At 43.7% G+C, this 23776-nt stretch overlaps 1 protein-coding gene across 2 annotated transcripts in view; it reads right to left on the bottom strand.

Annotated features, from left to right (window-relative positions):
- Nucleotides 1-1357: 1357 nt before the first annotated feature.
- Nucleotides 1358-23776, bottom strand: part of vegfc (vascular endothelial growth factor c) — a 73404-nt gene continuing 50985 nt past the window's right edge. Inside the window, exons 5-7 of one of the 2 annotated variants that reach the window (XM_086121093.1) lie at nt 21461-21582; nt 13916-14240; nt 1358-2419 (exon numbers count right to left, since the gene is read on the bottom strand). In XM_086121093.1, coding sequence (XP_085977219.1) covers nt 2311-2419; nt 13916-14240; nt 21461-21582 — 556 coding nt within the window. In that variant the 3' untranslated portion in view covers nt 1358-2310. Of the gene's footprint in view, nt 2420-7555; nt 7688-13915; nt 14241-21460; nt 21583-23776 lie in introns of those variants that run through there. The other variant, XM_086121092.1, reaches the window with a different exon arrangement.

Genomic DNA, 23776 nt, shown 5'->3' with positions numbered 1-23776 from the left:
TCAGTCCATTACGTTAATGGTGAAAGATGATGGCACACCCATTTGTCCCTCAACAATATGTTGTGCTCTTTTGACCTCTACTTCATCTGTTTCTATCACATACTGACATATACAGTACACATTTGTCGACACACACACACACACACACACACACACACACGCACACAGATAAATCAAACCAGGCTTGAATTGCAGGAAGGGAACGGGATTGTTGATACCGGATTTAACTGTAATATATGGTGTGAATTGTTTTTCAAGGCTTTAACTTCACACGTCTCCCTCACACACAATCGCAATTGTGCACACCGACATCTTATCTTCCTATCAGCAGACCTGGGTAATTCTATTCACTTCCTTCCCTCTTATAGTCTTAAAGTGTTTGTGTGTGTGTGTGTTCACTGAACTTCCAAACATTCCAGCCCCGATTTCCTGGAAACGCAAAAACATACAGTACAAACTCTCTTGCTGACGCATCCAGTAGCTCTGTTACGATATGTACTAAAAATAGAATGATTTGAAAATAAATAAATAAACAAAAAAGTAAAGGGAATCCATTTATTATCATGTAGATCCATACAAAAAAAAAAAAATCTCAAAAATCTGAAAAAGGCTCACACATCTTTTGAAGGCTGGCAAAGGTGGCAATTCAAATGGTGAGTGGACAGAGCAGTTTAACTGGGTGGTCTGATTTTTCCCCTCCAACATTATATTTCACTTGACATCACCATTTACATACATTAAAACCATATCATTAATGATCTACAAGGAAAAACTAAATTCCCATCTGCAAATACACAAGGAGCTGTCCAAAACTTTGATCATTGATTACCTCATGCTAATTCATTTACTGAAATGATTCATTCAACTAAACTTAACTTAGCTTTGCAACATGTACAAATGGTGTACATTCTCCTTTCCAGTCGGTTTTAAGACACATTACCAAGCTAAAGACTCCAATCAGCGACCACCCATTTCATCCAAGGTGAAAAATGGTCAAAATAATGTCATGACTTGACTGTTGACAATTGACAATTGACATTCGCAACCGCTCCCACTTCCCCGTGGCCTAGACTACATAACAATGCCAGACACAAAAATGCCTGACCGAACATGCTTTATTTATTTATTTATTTTAATAAGGAAAACCGTCAATTGTTGTCTGAAAGCTGAGGAAAAAATAATTTACACCAATGATACTATGCATCCAAAAATGTCCATTATAAATCCTTGCGTTAGCAGCATTATTGCGGACTCACACGCAAACAAAGAAAATGTTGCACGGCAGTCCGAGTCAGGACTTAGATTTTGCATTTTTTAAATTTAAATCATGTTTTGGGGCATGAGAATAAAAGTTCAGTCATTCTTCAAAACATTTTAATTCTCTTACAGTCATACTATGAACAGACAAATGGTAAAGAGTACACTTTCATTTTAACTATGAAAAATGGAAAAACAGTTTCTTCCAGCTGTCCCTTAGGAACAGGAAAAACGTGGCTACATCCCATCTGATAAAACCAACATTTTCTTGAACCAGTTTCGACTCTGAAATACATTGTTATTCACCTAGGCATACATGCTAAAATTAAAGCGATATTTTATAGCTGTAATGTACAGGACAAACATGAATACAAATTCCATCAACAAGAACGCACATTTTAAATCACACCTTTTAACACAGTATTGATCACAGTGTATCAAGGACATAGATTAATCTGACAATATATTCAGATAAGAAAAAAAACAAACAAACATACAATAAATTACTGAACCACTATCTTCCAAGAATATTCAGGCACAAATGCATCCATGCACCATGTATTGTGTGACAGTATTTGAAATATAAGAGCTGGAGTCTCTCCCAGTTGACTTTGGCCAACGGGTGGGGTACACACTGGCCTGGAATGTTCACGTGTCCATCACAGGGCTGACACCAAGGCATTCATTCACATTCACAAGTAGTCGTCAAATAATGTAACATATGTGTTTTTGCCCTGTGGGTACAGTAGTGCTAACTGCACTGCTGTTGTGCCCGCCCAGATACAATTCAAACCCCAGTAATAACCTTTTCTTCTTGACAATATCTTCAAAGAGCTATAGTAATAAAACATTACTTAGGCTCCATTTGAGGTCAAAAATACTGTCAAGCACACCAAAAACTAAGGTTCCTCACTTTGGATGAAGTCAACAGCTGCCATTGCAGTCCATTCAGACACCCAGTCAGGGAAAACGGGTCAATAGGGCATGGGTGACAATTTTTGTGTGTCCTTTAAATGCTCATTAGCAACTTTACAGTGTTCCATCATTTAGTGGTTAGTCCAGCCGTCTCCAGTAGGACGGTACACAGCGGCACACTTCTTCACTGAATGAGAATCCTGGTTCACACCTGCGCCTCCTGACCATACACAGAGGCCTGAGACAACTGCAACAAAAAAGAAAAAAAAAAGATTTTGTTGGCATGAAACTACAACTAGTATGAATGATTAGCTAAGGATTGATATGCAGTGAGACAGAAAAGTTGAGATTCTAAATGAGTAAACTTAACCCTCTGACCCCAACAACTTCAGAATACTGAAAGAATGTCTTCTCAACCTGTTTGTTCTGAAAAGATTAAAAAGGCAGTGCAGGCATATTTGGGTGGTATTATAAAAAGAAAGGCAAAATAGCAAACAAACAAACAAAAATAAAGTCTGTTTGTCCTGGACGGGCCCGGTGGTCGACTGGTTAGCACGTCGGCCTCACAATGCAGAGGTGGAGAGTTCGATTCCGGCTCCGGCCTTCCTGTGTGGAGTTTGCATGTTCTCCTTGTGCCTGTGTGGGTTTTCACCGGGTACTCCAGTTTCCTCCCACATTCCAAAAACATGTGTGGCAGGTTAATGGAGCAATCTGAATTGTCCCCAAGTGTGAGTGTGAGCATGGATGGTTGTTCGTCTATGTGTACCGTGCGATTGGCTGGCAACCAGTTCAGGGTGTCCCCTGCCTACTGCCCGAAGACAGCTGGGATAGGGTCCAGCATGATCCGCATATCCTGTGAGGATGAGCGGATGAGAAAATGGATGGATGGATAAAGGGAACCTCAACAGTAGGAAGCGGACCAGCATCGCTGCAACAGCTGACGGGAAATAAATTCATCTGTGACTTTGTAGTTCTCAAATCAAAAGTGCTTACATATGCGATACTTAAATCACTCACTGTCCAGAATACAATCCACCCGTGTCAAAGTCAAGGCCCAGGGGCCATATCCGGCCCGCCACGTCGTTTTATGTGGCCCGCGAAAGCAAATCATTGTGTCAACTTCCATGATCTTTGCTAAAATCTGAACTGAAATGTCAAATTCTCATGTGTAATAAATAACGGGTGATGTGTTGGCACAGACCCTCCTCCTTCTGTGCTTTTATTTTGACTTGCTCATTTAGTTTTGGGACCTTCTGTTTCCCTTCCCGTTATCACGCTGGGCCTTTTTGGGGAAAAAAAAATGAAATCCACCAAATTGTGACATGTGAGGTTTCGGCTCGACACTAGTGATAAAGGGCACATAAAGCTCCACATCTAGAAAATGCCCACTAAACCCCACATAAGCAAGCAGTATGGGCAATAGAGGCTAGGAGAAACTCCCTCTGTGGAAGAAACATTGAACAGAAGCGGGACTCAGCATGGGGCGAACATCTGCCTCAAATGCCCAGGTTGCGATGTTAAAGTACAGGAAATGGAATACTTTATTGGCAGAGAACATAAAAAAGATGGAGGATGAAGGAGGGATGAGAAAACCATGTAAATGATTTACTGAGATCCCTAACGGCAAGAACTACCGTATTTTCACGACTATAAGGCGCCATTAAAAGTCTAAAATTTTCTCCAAAATGGACAGGACGCCTTATGATGCGGAGCGTCTTGTCTATGCGCTGAGTTCCAAAACCTGACTGACAGCCGACACGCTGTTTATATAGAGAAAAGGCGGAAGTGACTGTGGACAGGCATGCGGCAAAGAAGTCGGCCAATCAGTGAAGGGTGGGCGTGTATATATACATATATGGAGAGAAAGAGCGAGAAAAGGCAGACGTGAGTGACAGGCATGCGGGGAAGAAGTCCGCCAATCAGTGAAGGGTGGGCGTGTAAGTGGACGCTAAAGGGACGCGACAAGCAGGTACCAACACCTGTATAGAGTGTGGCTATGTGCATTGTTGCAAAACAACTTCGGTTTTGGTTTCTAAGAACCCCCGAAAATAAATTCTACAAAGAGACACGCCTACGAAGCTCAGTTCAAACTTCAAGCCATCGGTTATGCTTTTGGCATGCGTGCCCATCTCACAGCAGCGGTGAAAAACCAAGTCAAGCAAATGAACTCTGAGCTTGCCGTTATTCCCGGAGGCTTGACTAAAGAACTCCAACCGCTGGACATCGGCATCAACCAGGCGTTCAAAGTAAAGTTGCGAGCGGCATGGGAACAATGAATGATCGATGGCAAACACAACTTTACAAAGAGTGAGAGGCAGCGCCGGGCGAGTTACGCCACAATTTGCGAATTGATTGTGGCTGCTTGGACGAACGTGTCTGCTTGCACTGTTGTTCGAGTTTTTGGCAAAGCCGGCATCATTTCTGTGGAGCCACATGGCAATGAGAGTGACTGACAACGAGAGGGAACACGGCGTTTTTGATGGATTACCGGTACTTGCACAATTGTTCAATTCTGATACAGAGGATGAGGACTTTGATGGATTTCTGGGTGATGATTGATCGAAAAACGTGAGTACATTGTACGATGGCTAAATAAAATACAACGGAACTCAGTTTTCCATTGCCTTTTTAAAAACGTGTTTTTAGCTTGTATCTGTATGTCTTGGCATGCTACCGTATGCTACAAGCTAACGTGTTTCTAGCGTGCGCGCATGCATGCCGTATGTTTAAGCTGGCGTATGTTTTACCACTTTAAAATTGCGCCCAATCATACAGTGCGTTTTGTCTATGTGTAAAATACAGAAATAGCACCCATTAATGAGACTGCGCCCAACCATACGGTGCGTCGAATGGTCGTGAAAATACGGTACTTTGCATCTTCACTCTAACAAACTGCACACACTAGTGTCATATAAGAACTATGTGCATTGAAATTTACGACAGCAGTTCGACATGCCGTAAAGAGCTGCTATCGGGTTACCATAGCAACCGACCTCGTGCATGTGAAGAGAACGTGTCTTCGTTACTGCTATACTGGCCTGCACTGCTTCCGAGCGACTAGTAAAAAAACCGCTGTTCAGCACAACTCTGAGTGGACATTCTTCGATAACATTACAACTAGCGGTGGGCATACGGAGCGTGATTTACAGAGATTTTCATGTTTTGCAAAGATTTGACACTAAATTGTGTGTTTACTCATGCTAACAGAAAGCACATGCTGTTGGCAACAGATGTAAAAATGTGGGATTTTGCACTGTTGATAGCGCTGATGGTTTTCACCAGAAAACATTTGGGACAGCACTGCAGGCACAAAATGAAGTTCGAAATATGGGATTGGAAGTGTGCCAGTCAACTGACACAGTGCGTTGAAATGACCCAGAGACAATAAAACACGAGCGCAAAAAGCTTTGTTTATATTAGGTGGCTGGCTGGATAAGTCAGCCCTTAGATCACAGGTGTCAAAACACATCAAATTCCATGATCCTTTCGAAAATGTTAGAAATTTTAAATTCTCATATGTAATAAATAAGAGGTATATTATAAGTATTTTCTTGTGACCAAATCCCTCATGATAGTAACTGAAACAATAGTTGAATCAATAGTTATTCTTGACTTCTTCATTTGGTTTCAGTCACAATGGCCCTCCAAGTGAAACGGTAACTAAAATGTGGCCTGCGCCAAAAATGAGTTTGACACACCTGCCTGAGATCATTCAGAAGCTCGAAAATGACACTGCTGAATTGATGAGATGTCACAATAATTTTTGTTTCAAGCATTTAAAAAAATATTGTTTATACATTAATTTTCTAAAAAAAAAAAATCATCTCTCTTCATTGTCTTTTCATCATGCAGTGGCTGACATATATGGTTAAATGTGAACAGGCAGAGTTAGCACAAAATGTTCCCTTTTGTTTTTGTTGTACTTTTAACTTTTTGCAAAAGAAAATTTGGGAAATATTTACTGTATATTTATGAAATATCCTGTTTCTACTTTTGTTTTAAATCATGAGCTGATATTTCTGCAATTGTGCAAATTCAACAATATTATGAATCACTGATTTCATTGATGTGGTGGTCCAGTGGTTAGCGCGTCGACCTCACAGTGCAGAGGTACCGGGTTCAATCCCAGCTCTGGCCTCCCTGTGTAGAGTGTCATGATGTCGAAAGACAAATATTGAAAATTCTGTTCCTTTTTGGATTGAAGAAAGGTGCACATTTCTTTCCATCCAAAACTGTTGTACTTTTTAGAACACTAATTGTTTCAGATGAGGTAATTGCAACCACCTGGGAAGGGCCAATTGTTGCTTGGACCTGATTGGCCTGAAGCTCAAGTGAACTCCCTTTAAAAGATGAATGAGAAAGTCACTGGGGGCCGGACAACTTGGAGAGCAGTGCTACACGTGGGCTGCTCAAACTGGTCAACTGTCACTCCTGAAAATAAAGAAAACTTGAAAATCTCCTTCCTGAATCCTGGCTGAATTGCCTTTTTGTTCATTTTCACCTGGCCTGCTGTTTCGCCGCACAACATTGAGTTTGTATGTTCTCCCCGGGCCTGCGTGGGTTTTCTCCGGGTACTCCAGTTTCCACCAACATTCCAAAAAACATGGATGGCAGGCTGATTGAACACTATAAATTGTCACTAGGTGTGAGTGTGAGCGCGGATGGTTATTCGTCTCTGTGTGCCCTGCGATTGGTTGGCAACCAGTTCAGGGTATCCCCCGCCTACTGCCTGTAGACAGCTGGGCTAGGCCCCAGCACCCCCCGCGACCCTAGTGAGGATAAAGCGGATCAGAAAATGGATGATTTCATTGAAGCTGGTATAATCTCAACTGGTATAACTCATTTTCTAAAAATACAAGTTCACACTTACGACTCATTAGTTTTGTTTTGGGGTTTTTGCATGTCCTGCTCAATAAGATCACTTTATTTTGTTGCATTGTAGTCCAGACTTACAAGTATTTCCAACAAGCCTGCCAGTAGGGGACCTCTTTAGAGAGTTCTCTGTTCAAGTCATGTGAAGTCAAGTCAACTTTATCGTCAAATGTGCAACATACAGCAGATATGAAATTTCTTTCCTCTCAACCACATGAGAGAGAGGAGCCGCTGAAGGTACCCGCACCGCCATCAACGGAACCGTTCACATAAAATGACAAAATAATACAACACAACGCATAAGACACAGACAGTCATGCAATCTTCACCACTTTTCTGCATACACTTTGTTGTTTGAAGCAGTTATCGATGAAAGAGGAGAGAATCAACACGTCCTTTCACCATTGGATAAAAGGCATCTGCTACAAGCTAAGTTTGAAAGCAAACAAGAAGCTGCAGTGTCCGTTGATGAAAATAAATTGGCTCACATCTCCTGTCCCATGTAAATCCACTTCAATTCCAAGCGGAGACTTCCAGTTCCACATACGCATCTGCTCTCTGCGCTGGCGCTCCTTTCTTCTCATCATCGGCTCCACAAGCCATCCATCCAGCCGCAGACTGTCCAACAGCACCGACATTTCCGCTGAACAAAACAATGCTGTGAAAAATGCTGCCCATTACAGGCGCAAAAAAACACAAGCGCCCCGGGGCTGTCCAGCACCATCAGTCAAAGGGCGCCGACATTCCTTCCAATCAAAATCAGTGCTGGCACCTGCCGAGGAGGCGCAACCAGCAAGCACAGATTCTTCTCCTTTAACGAATGTCAGGCAAAAAAATGCTGAAAACAATCCACATCAGGTCCACATGATGTAACAACAAACACAATGTGACAAAACAAAACACAAAAGCAACAAAAAAAGCAAGGCGCTCTTGAAGAGCACTTGCCGACGGCTGCTACTTGGGCGCCATCTTCGGGGGAGGGAGGGGTGATGTCATTGCACTGACTGTTCAGAGTTGTGGTATTGATATGGACCAATATCGAATGTCTGCCAGAGGTGGGATAGACCTGCCACCACCGTGAGTATGCAATTGTAAGGCCGAATTCCATTTCTTCCTCTTAACCTTAAATATTTCTCTTCCCCCTCCCTAATCTTCTTTGGGGAGGCCAAGACAATGGGTTAAAAACAAATCCCTCCAGGAATTGTAAAGGGAGTGGATCTGGGACGTCATCTCTTCGAGCTGAGTGCTGCTTGTGTCATAAGCAGACACGACGATTGATTATTCACTTCCGCACCTTCTAACTTTGCGTGCATTACTCGGTTTATCCAGGTTATCGTTCATCTCTCATGAGACATGCAAAAAGTATTAGTAGAAGTAGAAGACCATGACATTTTCTACACGGCCTAGGAGTGCTGGGCCTCGTGGAATATAGCACCATGCTAAGTAAGCTAGCTAAAAAAAAAAACTAAAAAAAAACATTTCAGTAATATCGCTTTAGAATATTTTTATTTCTTTTCTTGCACTATGTCGTTATGTCTCTGTGGAAGCAGTACAGGATGATATATTAAACTCTGTAATTGTCGCACTTGTATCATAAACACCGGTTCAACATCAATTAATGATGCCAAAAGAATTGCCCTGTGGGCATATTGCATGTTAAATATTTATGGAGTAATGTTGCGTATGATCAAGCAGGACTTTGACTTGTTTGTCAAATTGTCAAGGGCACCTGCATTTTTTTTTTTGGTAAATGTTGTTGGGTAAACGGATGAAAATGACATCCGCATTGAGTTGACACAAGATGGATTATCCCAACTACAAGTGTTTGTACTCCATCAGCATGCAGGAAATATGTGACATACATGGTACATTTGGCATTTTTGTGGCGTTCCCAGCATCTGTTTCTGACACCAGATAAAGGAAAAACACCCCATTCTATGGAGCTCAACGTTTCTCTCCACCTGGCGACATCCTTATAGGTCAGGGGTGCCCAAGTACAGTCCTTGAGAGACCCTATCCAGCCTGTTTTAGATGCCTCCCGACTCCAACACACATGATCATATCATCAGCAAGTTTCGCAGAAGTCTAATAACGATCCCGATTGTTTGAATCAGGAGGGAGACATCAAAAACAGGTTGGATAGGGACTCTTAAGGACCGGACTTGAGCACTCCTGTCCTAGGTGATGGTGGACACCTGTCTCCAACCTAATGTGCCTGATAATACCATACAAGCAACCCACCGTTCACAGAAGAGTCCAGTAACAGTTCAACTTTTGTCACTCTAAATGCTCATGTGTATCGTTTTTCTTGAGTGCCCAGGTTTAATTCAATTGTCTGTGTTTTATTTTCCTGTGGTGAAAAATGTGTGAAATATTTGACTTCGTTGTGTTTCAAACAAATGCTACTATTATTCCTATTGTGATTTTTACATTTTTGGCAGTTTATAGTTAATCACTGTTTCTGAAGTTGAATGGTATTTTGAAATTAGAACAAAGGTTTACTATAATAAGGCAAGGCACATTCATTTCTACATAATTTTGACATTTTTCTACTTCAGGTTTAGGAATATCCCTTTATAGAAGGAACCGATTTTGTGAAAATTATATTTTAATAATCAAGTGAAAAATATTTTTAATGAAGACTGTCACAGGGATGTTAAAATGTTTGCATTTTGTATGTCATTTCATCATCTCATCATGATGATTTTGTTCCTCATAGCATTTTCGGTCCTTCTCATGTTTTGTTCTGTCAGCCTTTGTTCCTCTGAGGAACTCCATGATTTCAACTCCATGATTTTTTTTGTCCTAGATCCTTTTGATGTACTTGGGGTGGTCAACTCTCAACACGCAATGTTTCCTCAGCATTGTGTTGTGTGCTGACACATTTTCAGAATGGATCTCTATGGAACTCTCATAAGTTCCACCCTTAGACTCTTTGGTGGTTACGCACATATTTCCAGGATATGCACGGTGGGTGTGTCAAAAGATTAGACAGGAGAATTGCCGTGTCTTCAAAATGCAAAAGGAAGCCCGCAGAGGAATTGAAAGTGCAAACTGGGTAATATGCTCTGTGTGTTTACAAACTGTATTTTTCGACCATACCTACTGTATGAATAATATGATAATACTATTTTACTCTGCTCATTCAGGGACCCTCTAGATCAGGGGTGTCAAACTCAGATCCTGGAGGGCCGCTGCCCTGCATGTTTTCCAAGTCTCCCTGTTGCAACACACCTGATTCAAATGATCAGATCATCAGCAATCTCTTTGGAAGCCTGACATTGAATCTGTTCATTTGAATCAGGTGCGTTGCAACAGGGAGACTTGAAAGACATGCAGGACAGCGGCCTTCCAGGAACTGAATTTGACACCCCTGCTCTAGATTAAATATACCACCAAAACTGGTGGCTCAATAGAAGGCCTGGTACACAACGCCTTATGCATGTCTTCATAGTACAGCCATGTGCCGCCAATATTTTGACCACCTTCAGTACCTGGGATTTTTTGGGTCATTCATATATCCTTCAAGAAGACATAATTGCAAAATAGGGAAAATCATAACTTTTTCAAAATTCATTTGCGATCGCATTTTAGGGAGAGGGCTAGAAAACTACAATCAAAATCAGGGCGGTCAGAGCACAGTACTCCCCTATGTATGCCATGCTTGACATTGCAGAAGCAGAAATAAACTCGGGCCATGGAAGGAACGGACAGTTTCAAGGAAATTCTGGTCCACCATCCGACGTCTCAGGAGGGGGAAACAGTGCACCACTAACACTGTGTACAGTGGGGATGGGGCGCTGCTGACCTCGACTTGGAACATTGTGAGCCGGTGGGCGGAGTGCTTCGAAGACCTCCTCAACTCCACCAGCACGCCTTTCTTGGAGGAAGCACAGTCTGGGGACTCTGAGGTGGGCTCTCCTATCTCTGTGGTGGAAGTCACCGATGTGGTTAAAAAGCTCCTCGGTGGCAAGGCTCCAGGAGTGGATGAGATCCGCCCAGAATTCCTCAAGGCTCTGGATGTTGTGGGGATGTCCTGGTTGACACACCTCTGAAACATCGCATGGTCAGCGGGGAGAGTGCCTCTTGATTGGCAGACCGGGGTGGTGGTCCCTCTTCTTAAAAAGGGGGACCAGAGGGTGTGTTCGAACTACAGAGGGATCACACTCCTCAGCCTCCCTGGTCAGGTCTATTCAGGGGTGCTGGAGAGGAGAGTCCGTCAGGAAGTCGAGCCTTAGATTGAGGAGGAGCAGTGTGGTTTTCGTCCCGGCCGTGGAACAGTGGACCAGCTCTCCACCCTTAGCAGGGTCCTTGAGGGTATGTGGGAATTCGCCCAACCAGTCTGCATGTGTTTTGTGGACTTGGAGAAGGCGTTTGACCGTGTCCCTCGGGGAGTTCTGTGGGCAGTGCTTCGTGGGTATGGGGTACCGAACTTATTTCTATACTTATTTGAATTTATTCATTTATGTATTCATTCCGGACTCTGTATCGGTCTGTCATGGTAAAGAAGGAGCTGAGCCAAAAGGCGAAGCTCTCAATTTACCGTCGGTCTATGTCCGAACCTTCACCTATGGTCACGAGCTATGGGTCATGACCGAAAGAACGAGGTCCCGGACACAAGCGGCCGAACTGGGTATCTCCGCAGGGTGTCCGGGCTCTCCCTTAGAGAAAAGGTGAGAAGCTCCGTCTTCCGGTCAGGGGCTCAAAGTTGAGCCGCTTCTCCTTCACGTCGAGAGGAGCCAGATGAGGTGGCTCGGGCATCTGATTAGGATGCCTTCTGCACGCCTCCCTGGTGAGGTGTTCCGGGCATGTCCCACCGGCAGGAGGCCCAGGGGACGACCCAGGGCACGCTGGAGAGACTATGTCTCCCAGCTGACCTGGGAACGCCTTGGGATTCCCTGGGAAGAGCTGGAACAAGTGGCTGGGGAGAGGGACATCTGGGCTTCCCTACTAAAGCTGTTGCCCCCGCAACACGACTCCGGATAAGCAGTAGAAGATGGATGGATGGATGCATGTATTAATTTGTTCATTCATTTATTCAGTCATTCATTTTCTTCCTCATATTTCTCTGTGCCTTCCTATGTCTTTTTTAATATCAGGATCATTCGGGTATGTGTGCAAGTTGTGTATGTTTGGGTGCATGTGAGTGTGTGTGCGAACATAGGTTTGCTTGTGGGGGTATATATTTGTGTATGTTGGGGGGACTCCTCTTTTTATGTTGTAAGTTTGAAATGTTTTAACTGTACATTACTTTGTGTTGCATTTCTATGAAAAGTGCTATATAAATAAAGTTTGATAGATTTTTTTTTAAGATAATTATTATAATTCTCCGCGACCCTTGTGAGGATGAAGCGGTTCAGAAAATGGATGGATGGATTTTAATTCTTCCAATGAATTTATTTTTTCAATGATTCAGAGGGATTGTCCAATGCTTGTGTTATATTTATGAATGAAATCCAATGTCGACCACGCACATCTTTGGAGTGCCTTATTTGTCTGCACCTTCATCAGATACACCCAAGTCATGATAGACCAACTGCATGCTTGCAAGTTTAAAATCTAGTCTACTTTTTTGGAACCAAATGTGCAGATGCTCCGGGAGAGTGAGGCACATCTCAAGTCAAATATTTCACACATTTTTCACTGCAGGAAAATGAAACACAAACAATTCAATTAAACCAGGCAGTCAAGAAAAGCGAGACACATGAACATTTAGAGTGACAAAAATTTAACTGTTACACTCTGAAATAGATTATTGCCTCAGAACGAAAATGACAATGCGGCTGTTTTTATGTCGAGTGCAGACTACTTCCTGTTACCAATTTGTCGGATGAGTCGGAGCAAGGCAACTTGGTACGCCACAATGCAGAGACAGGCGCAACATGGCCTCAAACATGGTAGAATAGACTTGTGATGGCAAAAAAGAAGTTCTGCCCATTTTTACGCCTAGCGCATAAGTGCCAGTCAACCAAAATATGGTCCTATCTCTCCCGACTGGCCTCAGAAGGCCTTGGGATTCCCCCGGAAGATCTGGATGAAGTGGCTGGGGAGAGTTGTGTACAGTAATTTTACCCATTGTGCTGTTGAACGATCTCACCCATGTATTTAAACAGGATATATGCAAATTCAGCAATTTCAATGATTAAATCATGGACATTACTGAACTCAAAAAGAAAAGTCATATTAAGGACAGAACAGAGAGCTTACACAGAAAATTTAATGTAATTATTATTAGGGTTTTTTTTTTTTCTTCACATTCAGGTGACACTCTGATTCTGCCTCCCAACCATAAGTCCCTGCACATATCGATCCATCCATTATCTGAACTGATTTATCCTCACGTGGGTCACGGTCTTGCTTGAGCATATTCCATCTGACTTTGGGCAGTAGGTGGGGCACACTCTGAACTGGTTGCCAGCCAATCGCAGGGCATACCTAAACAAACAACCATTCGCACTCATAATCACTTCTATGGACAATTTAATTAACCTACCATGCATCTGTTTGGAAAATGTGGAATGAAACCGTGGGATGTATCCAGAGAAAACCCATGCAGGGACGGGAAGAACATGCAAATTCCACACAGGAAGGCAGAAGCCCAGAATCGAACCCTGGACCTCAACACTGTGAGGCGGGCGTGCTCTGTTCATTCACTCTACCACTGTCTCATGGAAGACTATTTTAAGCTTCCCACCCGTATGTTTCGGGAAATTCAACTCACATTTGGACACGTTGCAAGTGGGAATGGAGTCAGAATATTTCGAACAAAAATTAAGTTGTCAAGTTTTGTAATGTGCTTTTCATATGGTATTCTCGAGCTAAAACTTCCATTTTTATTGAAGTAAAAAGAATAAGTAGCAGCGTGGCTTACCTGCAAGTAGCATGATGAAACCTGCGTCCTTTTAGAAAACACTTATTCGGTGACTCATTACATTCGCAGGAGCATTTTGTTTTATTGAGCGGCTGGTGCCTTGGACAAGTCTTGCCACATGTGCACTGACAGGTATCCATGTTGTAGATGTGGTTTTGTGGGCATGAGTGGTAAGGTGAGGTATTGCAGACACACTGGCAAGTATTACGGTCAAAGTGGCGGTTAGTGCCACAGTGTTGAGTTGGATCTAGGCGCTGACACACACACTGACAGGTTTCCGCATCCAGTTCCTTATGTGGGCCACACAAATTTGCTGAGAATGTATCTGTAGAGATGGGGAGGGGGAAAAACAAGAAGAGTTACACATCTGTATTATTATTATATTTTCTTGTTTCATTCATTGTATCACCATGCACAGACCAACGTCTGACTTGAATTTGAGGCGTTTTAAAAGTTCATTTTTTTGTGTTCTTGGATCAGGGGGTTGTGAAATTGTGAATTACTGGGCAAAGCTTCACAGTACCAATGTATGCCTTGTTTTATCAAGTCTGTAATGGCTATATACATGAATTTGTACTTAATTAGATGGGTAGCAACAACAAGGGCAGTGCCAGAGACAGTGACAAACACAAAGGGTCATGGACATTGAGTTGTGAAGATTAGCCTCAATCATGGCTTGCATTTGTTCCACTCTGATCCTACTACTCAGAAGTTGGAAAATTCAGCACTATCGGTACATATCTGATGTTTACTTTGCCATGTGTCTAGATACAAGGATGCAATGCCATAATCTAAGTGTATGTGTACACAATATACTATGTACTATACCTGCACTGACTGCATGGATAATAAAGGGTAAAAATACTTCATAATTGTACTTCTGGTGGCATGGGGGAGCATATGGCTCGCACTAGTACTCTTAATTCTTTCAGTATTTAACCATAATGATGCACGAGTAGGCTGTTTTCTATTAATTAACATTCATGGACCACATACTGCACTGGAAGTAAGCAGAGTCAGCAGAACAACTTTTGGAGTGGGGTGGCGCAGTTCTTAGTGGGGACTTCCAACACTGAGAGCAACCAACCTCAAAAGCTAAATACACATTGCTGTGATGGGTTGCGATCTGTTAATGATGATGGCAGTGGCAAATGTGCTTGAAACATTAAGCTCCAGTTCCATAGAACTGCTGCTTCAAAGCTTGTGTCAAATCACACAACGTACAGTATAATGTCCGAAGCAGCAACAGTTTCATTTCCTGAATGAATCAGCTGACTGGTTCTGCACAAGTTGGCAAGGACAGTCGGCACTGACCAAGCAACTAATCCCATTGTGCGCAATGTACAGCACGGTACCGCATCGAATTGCAAAAAATAACGCTCGGCTGATAACCGCAGTCAATATCTCTGACTGTCGTGATGGGTCTCATCTTCACTCCACGTCAGGCCGTTCAGGCAAAACATTTTTCGCATTCAGAGCATCTGGCTCGTACATGTATGGTCCAGCACAGATCTTGCCAACTACCTTCTCTTGCTCCAACTCTTCAAACACCCGGATCCCATTAGATAAGTTTGAAACATCGCTTTCCGAATCGATTTCTGACTTGCTTTGTACACTTTTCATTGTGAGCCCTGCTATTGTTCTCCTTGAAGTGACGTCACACTTCCGGGTTCAACACTCATCAGAATCTCACTTCGGGAAAACAATTACTTTGTGGAATTTATGAAATAGAAATTATGTTTTAAGCTTTATTTGATGTATTTGTTGAATGACTTTACTTGTGACATAAATATATCTGATGCATATTTGGAATTTAGAGTCTCTGCTTGGAATTGAAACAGATTCACATGGGACAGGAGAAGTGAGTCAATCTCTTTTTTTTCGTCAATGGATGCTACAGCTTCTTGTTTACTTTCAAATTTGGCTTGAAGCTGACATGTGCACATTATGAGCATGACGTCTCTGATCCACGAGGGAAAGGACAAGTCAGTAAATTTCACCGGGCTGCCAATGTATCAATTGCTGATCCATCAGTCTGTACAATGGAAAAGAAAATTTTAAAAAATACATGTCAAGTCATACAGATGAAAAATCCAATTTTGTTAAAATGGTAAATGGTGATCATTCTACATCAGTGTATCTACATCAAATGGTTTTCAAAAGAGCTTTGCACTTATAAACTCACATGCCTATCGATTGAATACCTCGGGAGCACGCTCTGTCATGTTCCGTATTTGGCAGCAGGTGGCAGGCGTTCCATTTCAGCCGCCTGCACACCTGCTGCCTATTTGTCGGTGATTGCACCTGCTTATCTAGGCGCTCCGGCGGTTGACTCATTGCCGGAGTATTACATGCCGTGCCACTGCTGTTGCCCATATTTCGCAAATTATTGTTCGATACCATTCGCGGTTAGTTACATTTTCGTCGTCCCAAGGGAATCTTTATATTATCGTGCATGAACTAGTATTTGTGTTAACATACGTTCCTTGCCGTTTTTTGCAAGCGTTTTCTGTTGTCGCGTTTCCTTATTTCCTGGTTCTCTGAATCACGAGAGCCTCGGAGAGTCGACTCTCGACCGGGATGCACCAGGAGACTTGAACTCGAGGGTGAGATCTACGGTGCGTCTCGGGCACGTCAGATCTGGGACCTGATAGACTCGGTTCCGATGACTGTTTTCTGGACACCGATATTGCCTCGGAGATAGGCTGTTCGAGCGAGGAACTAGCCGAACAGAAACGTGTTCACGATCTCGACGGACGCCTTCTAGCGGTGGTAACACGGATCACGGAACCGCTTAAGCTCAGATTGTCAGTGAATCACGTAGAACACAGACAGTTTTATTTCATGCATTCCCGAGCCGTTCCGGTTATTCTCGGTTTACCCTGGCTCAAGACTCACAACCCAATCATATCATGGAACCGCCCGGCCATAGAACTATGGAGCCCGTTCTGTCATGAGCATTGTTTGCGGTCTGCCGTAGGGGGGCACACGCGTGTCTGTAATGATGCCCCTGAAGACCTCTGCCTTGACGGGGTGCCTAGTTACTATCACGATTTGAAACAGGTTTTTAGTAAGGATCGCGCCCGATCTCTGCCTCCGCACCGTCCGTACGACTGCGCCATAGACCTGCAGGTGGGTGCCCCGCTGCCGAGCTCTCGATTATATCAAGACCTGAACAAGAGGCATTGAGGGACTACATTAATAGCTCGCTCGCTGCAGGTCTCATCAGACCATCACGATCACCGTTAGGTGCCGGGTTCTTCTTCGTTGAGAAGAAGGACAAGTCGTTACGGCCGTGTGTGGATTATCGGGGGCTCAATGACATTATGATCAAAAATAAATACCCCCTGCCGTTGTTAGATTCCGCTTTCGCTCCATTACAATCGGCCACCATTTTCTCAAAATTAGACTTGCGTAGTGCGTACCATCTGGTTCGCGTGCGAGAAGGGGATGAATGAAAGACCCCATTAAGCCATTTTGAATACTTAGTCATGCCTTTCTGCCTGACTAATGCCCCCGCTGTGTTCCAGAGTCTGGTTAACGACGTACTGGGGGACATCCTGAACGTGTTTTGTTTCGTCTATCTCGATGACATTTTGATTTTCTCCCGGTCTGTACAGGAGCACAAACAGCACGTCAGGCTCCTTTTACAACGGTTATTAGAGAACAGGCTCTTCGTCAAGGCAGAGAAGTGTGAGTTCCATGTACAAGCCATCTCGTTCCTGGGATTTATCATTGAGCAGGGTAAACTGAGAGCCGACCCCGTAAAGACCAAGGCGGTGGTGGAGTGGCCTACACCCAGCAGCCGCAAGGAACTGCAACGCTTCTTGGGGTTTGCCAACTTCTACAGACGATTCATTTGTAATTATAGCCAACAGGCTCTTCCGTTAACCCGGTTGACTTCCGTTAAGCTCCCGTTTACATGGGACTCGGACGCGGACACAGCGTTCATGAACTTGAAAAGAGCATTCACTAACCCACCGGTACTGCAGCATCCTGATCCTGACCACCCTTTCGTAGTAGAGGTGGATGCCTCGGATTCAGGAGTGGGGACAGTTTTGTCTCAACGCTCTCCGGTTGACCAGAAGCTGCACCCCTGCGCCTTTTTCTCTCGTCGTCTCAGTGCCGCCGAGACGAATTACGACGTGGGAAATCGTGAACTACTAGCTGTGGTGGCGGCACTACAGGAATGGAGACACTGGCTTGAGGGGACTAAGGAGCCCTTCACTGTTTTCACGGACCACAAGAACCTGGAGTACATTCGGTCCGCGAAAAGACTGAATTCGCGACAGGCCCAGTGGGCGCTTCTGTTGACGCGGTTTAACTTCACCCTCACATATTGTCCCGGATCCAAGAACACCAAGCCTGACGCCCTCTCCCGCCTCCACGATCCGGCGGAAAGGTACCCCACACCAGGAACCATCCTTCCGGATCATCGCATCCTGGGGGCGTTGAGGTGGAAGAACGAGCAGATGGTTCAGGAGGCTCAAGATGGGGTCCAAGTCCCGGCTGATTGTCCCGCAGGGAAGCTGTTTGTGCCTCCACCACTGCGCTCGGAGGTGTTGCAGTGGGGGCACGCGTCCAAGGTGGCTTGCCATCCCGGGGTGAACCGGACTTTGCACCTCATCTCCCAGCGGTTCTGGTGGCCGGAGCAACGGAAGGACGTCATGGAGTTCATCAACGCCTGCTCCACCTGCGCCTGCGGCAAGGCCTCGCATCGGCCTCCGGCTGGATTGCTCCAACCACTGCCCATTCTTCCTCGACCCTGGTCCCACATCTCCCTGGACTTTGTCACGGGTCTTCCTCCATCCCGTGGGCGGTCCGTCATTCTCACCATTGTGGACCGCTTCTCAAAATCGGCCCACTTCATCCCGCTATCCAAATTGCCGTCGGCGTTGGAGACCGCCAACCTCCTCGTCAGGCATGTCTTCCGTCTCCATGGCATTCCTCAGGACATTGTGTCCGACCGGGGGCCCCAGTTCGTGTCCCGAGTGTGGAAGCGGTTCTGCCGGTCCCTCGGGTCCACGGCGAGTTTGACTTCGGGGTACCACCCCCAATCCAATGGGCAGGCAGAGCACGCTAACCAGGATCTGGGGGCGGCCCTCCGATGTGTGTGTCTCCACCGTCCCTCGTCCTGGGCTGACCACTTACCTTGGGTGGAGTATGCTCACGGTGTCTAGCTGATGAGGGACCTCCGGAGTGCTTTTAGAATGGCAAGAGCTACGCCATGAAGGCTGGTCAGAATGGTCTGGGCCACTCCAGATGTAGCAATATATACCTGCTGTTATTTTGCCTTTGCCATCACACTTCACAGAGCCCTGCCAGGGTAATGTGATAACAGCAGAGCTCTCGGGACAGCAGGGTGGCAGATCAGGGGAGAAGGCATGTCTGGACATTTCATGTGGCAACACGGGCCCTACGACAAGGGTCAATCCGGTCGGGGGCAGGCTGGGGTCCGTTACAGTGTTGGTCAGTCTGGCTTCTTTCTCTGGTTAGTTTTGTAAACAAAAATTTTCTCCTGGGTGGGTTGTTAGCCCTTCGCAAGATAGTCGGTTGGTGGGACTCTCACCTCACAGCGTACCAGCACGCTGGGGTCTTTGTCTGTCTGGAACCTACCCTGGACACCGGCCCGCCTTGGGTGACACAACCGGGAGCAAGCTCCCGATGGTATCGCTCCTCAGGATCATTGGAACACTCAAGGCCAGACCCATTCGAGGAAGTCAACTGTTAATTAACAGTTGATGATGTGAAATACTGCAGTACAGATGTTTTAATAAAACCGGCTAGATTGTTGAATGCATCAGTCCACTTAATTTTTGGGGAGTAATGTGTACATCCATAGGCACATGGTTTAAAATTAAAACGTTTTCCTAATATGCTTGTGTGGTCAAGGTAACAATGTGAGCGCGAGTGGGCATGTGAAAAAATCTTCATGCATTAACACCATTCCCATTCTCCTGCCCCCCATACGATGAAAAAGCCCCCTGTTGCATTATACGAAATCATTATCTCTGCTCTAGCCTCACGAACAGATTCACTACAACGAAGTCTAACCCAACAGCGACCTCTACTGATTCGTTCGGAAACGGCAACAGCAACCACCACACTGGTTTACACAGCTCCGAGTTTCCTAAACGCAACATACTCATACCTGCTCTGCCATTGGCTTACCGAGCATCATCCTGGCCTCCGATTGGCCAAGAGGGACCTCACTGTCTATGTGTGTAGATACTGTAGCTAGATCCGTGGAAGATAGAGTGGAATGCATCCGATTAGCTGCTCAGAATAAATTGCCAATGACTCGACGGACATTCAAATAAACGAACGTTTCCTCGAATGCTTTACTTGTTATCATGCAAAAAACCTTATGCTAACTGGAGCACTAATTAGAGAGAAGGCGAGTTCCATCGCGCTAACTATGGCCATCAAGGACTACGAAGCGTCCCGTGGCTGGCTTAAAAGTTCATTGCATGACATCAGCTGAGCAACGCTGGCTTGGGTGGCGATCGTTCGGAGGTCGAGTTAGAGACAGTGAGATAGTGGAAAGAAAAGTCACCGGGTACAGGAAGTATCTGTTATTGTTAGATTCAGACGCGACATGTACGTTGCATTGCTCAAATGGCTACAAAACGGACCTTTGGATGTCAAGCAGCTAAGACAAGAAGCGCTCTGACGCTGGAAGAGAGGGTAAAAGTGATCCAAATGAAAGACAGAGGAAGCAAAGTAAAAGACATTATCTAAGAAATTGATGTAAGTGAAAGTGAATGCTGATCGTAAATTTCGCAATTTCTTTCCCTTTTTTTCTTTCTACACTAACTATAGAAGTGTCAAATAAATGTGCTCATACTTATGCACTATTGGAATAAAAATAAAGAGTACACATACATTTGTGTGTGTGTGTGTGTACACATTGTGTGTGTGTGTGTGTTTACATCTGAGATCAAATTTGCTACAGTGAAAACCCCCCTGTTGTGAAAAATTTCTTGCTGCAAACATGATTTCGTTGTAGAGGAGTTTCACTGTACCACCGTATAGTGTAAATTTTTCAAATTCCAAAAATACCTAGATTGTAACCACACGACAGGATTGCTCTTAGTCATGCCTCTTTACGAGTAACCTGTCTGGTATGAAAAGAGAGAGTAGATGTAGATTTTTATTTTATTTTTACTTTGTGAAGATGTGAAGGCTGATTGTGCAAGAGAATTGATTTATTTACGCTTGTATGGTAGAACATTAAAAATGGATGTTTGAGGTGCATCTGCAATTGGTTTCAAATCAGAATAAATTGGAGCCATACCAGGATCCCGGAATGCATTGTGTTGACATTGGCAGTTCTCCTGTAGAACGAATTGATCTTTCATTCTTGATTTGTACATTTAATTTATAATGTGAAATAACCCAATTAGTGACAGAAAGTAATTCATAAAATGTGATTTTGGTATAAGTTTTACATTCCCAGTATTTCCTCCAACTTGCTTTGATGAACTGAACAGAGAAAGGCACAATACATGCAGCCTTTTGGTGAGAAAATGTGCAAACGCTCACCAAGTTTGGGTGAGCTTGGAAGAGGAAGCGATGGTGGAAATTCACTGGTTGTGCTGACACACTGACAATGTCTGCTGCTCCAAGCTTCATTTGGGGCACAGGTCTGACTGGCTACGGAACACCTGAAACACATATTTAGGAAACAATTTCATATTCACAGGAAGAGGCAAAGGGACTCAACTCAAATCTATTTATATAGCACATTCACAACAACCACAGCTGTGATAAAACTAATTTTGAATCAAAATGTTTGTCAGCATGCCTGTTCACAGCATAAAAAGCAGCATACCCAGCCACAGCTGACAGCAGAAGCTCAAACAATTTTAAATTCAAGAAAGCAAATTAACAAAAGCCCAAAAACATCTACAGTACATTTAATAAAACCAATTAACAAAAGATGATACAAATTTTCATTGATGAAAACAAATGACCCAAAGCCAAAAGAAAATACAATTTACACAAACCAAAATGGAAAGGTATCACAGCCATCTCGTTACCTCTGCGTCCCGCGTCCTAAACGCATAATTTTCCTGCGGGACGCACAGTTCCAAATAACACAAGGAAATTTCTCAGTCAAAACATCAACAACAACAAAAAAACTACGGCAGGCCTGGGGATTTCACGGTAACGATTGTTACTGATAGCGTGTCGTTTCCGTGGCATCATTTTGACGGTACCGAAAAATTGTTTAACCATAAAAGTCACCGCACACGAGTTAACTGTACGCGATCAAGTCTCTCCTGGGTGATCAACGCAATTTCACTGTGTCTGAATGGGTGTGTGTGATGTGGTGTGTGAGTGTGTTTCTTCTAATTTACTTTCGTTTTGTTTTGTTTTCAGTGTTTGGGGGGGGACAGAACAGATAACGTTATGTGCGCATGCGGGTTGCTAGTTTAGTCCACAAACTGAGGAATCGCGCGGATGAAAGTTTGAGATGGCGGCGAAAAAAACTCACAAAGGTCTACTAATTACAACATTTAAGAAATGGGAATGCCAGTCTGATTTTTCGTATGAATCGTCCAAAGGGCGTATCACTAAACTCACCTGTGACGTATGCACAGAGCACGACAGCGAGATACGACGAGAGGCACGATTACGAGGCAAGTTGGTCATTAGATCTGTAGGCTAATCGCTATGAAAAATATTATGAAACAGTTTTGGTTATTCTATAATTTACTGGTTGTAGCATGGTAACTTTAGGAATAAAACATTCGTCACAAGGTGTAGTAATGCTAATGTTAACTGTTGGTAGAACTAATGATTACTTGTGTTAGATTCTCACGTCAAGTCACATCAATACTTACCAGTAAATTAATCTTTGTAGTGTAAGATTGGAAAAAAATACTCAGATTTTGTGGTATGCTGTATTCATGATGCCATATGACTACACCGTATTTTGATCCATTTATTTTTTTGAGTAAACCTAAAGTACACCTTCAGTAAACCTGATGTAATTTGCATTGTTCAATGGATAGTTTTCAAACATTTACCCTTGAAACATTATACTTTTGAGTTTCAGAATTCTTGATTATGAATATCAGTCCAAAATACAAAAATGGGTTCCCATGATGAATGTTTACGGAACCCAAAATTAGTTACCGTGGTTTCCCATTGGGTAATCCGACGGAACCAAAAAACGGTTACTGTGAATTTCCGAAATCCTCAGGCCTGATACTGAATTATTTAAGTTTTTGCAGCATTTGTTTATAATTGTATGTATATGTTGTTGTTTGTGTTATCATATGCAATTGAATAAGTAGATCATTTCAGAATTTAAAATTTGGGACTCTCTAAATGTATAATGGGACTCATACTTTTCTGATCAGCGAGTCCCTGGGACTCACTGGGGGTAAACTAAATTTATCACTGGTAATATATCGTAGTGACAGGACGAGACAGAAGGTTAGAGTGGAATTGAGGGTGACATTTTGAGTTGTTATTCAGCATCAAAGTGATGTTTTATCCATTTTGTGGTCAAGAAAAAAAAAATAGGTCACTCTATACGGTGTTGTCATGTAGTCACTCTGAGAGTGTCAGAATGGCACCGAACACAGTAAAAGTGGGTCAGATGTTCGACATTCGCTTAAAATTCAGTGCATGCTCGTATTCTGCCTCGCAGCTACATTTGCAAATGTATGACATGTAGCAGTGTGAGAATTTCAGGGGCTGTCTGTCAAAAGCTCGCGGCTGCATTTGTTGTATTATGCGCCCGAGGCTCTATTCTTCCGACCACCTATGTTTCAAGGATGGTCCACAAAATACAAAATCCAGGTTTCCATGGCACAAGTTTTCCACACATCAAATAAAATATATTCA

This window comes from Hippocampus guttulatus, chromosome 9, assembly GCF_054856545.1.
Source record: "Hippocampus guttulatus isolate MCC_2025c chromosome 9, RoL_Hgut_1.0, whole genome shotgun sequence".
In the NCBI taxonomy this organism is placed as follows: domain Eukaryota; kingdom Metazoa; phylum Chordata; class Actinopteri; order Syngnathiformes; family Syngnathidae; genus Hippocampus; species Hippocampus guttulatus.
The sequence above is the reverse complement of the archived record's forward strand: the minus strand, read 5'-3'. Positions and strand labels throughout refer to the sequence as shown.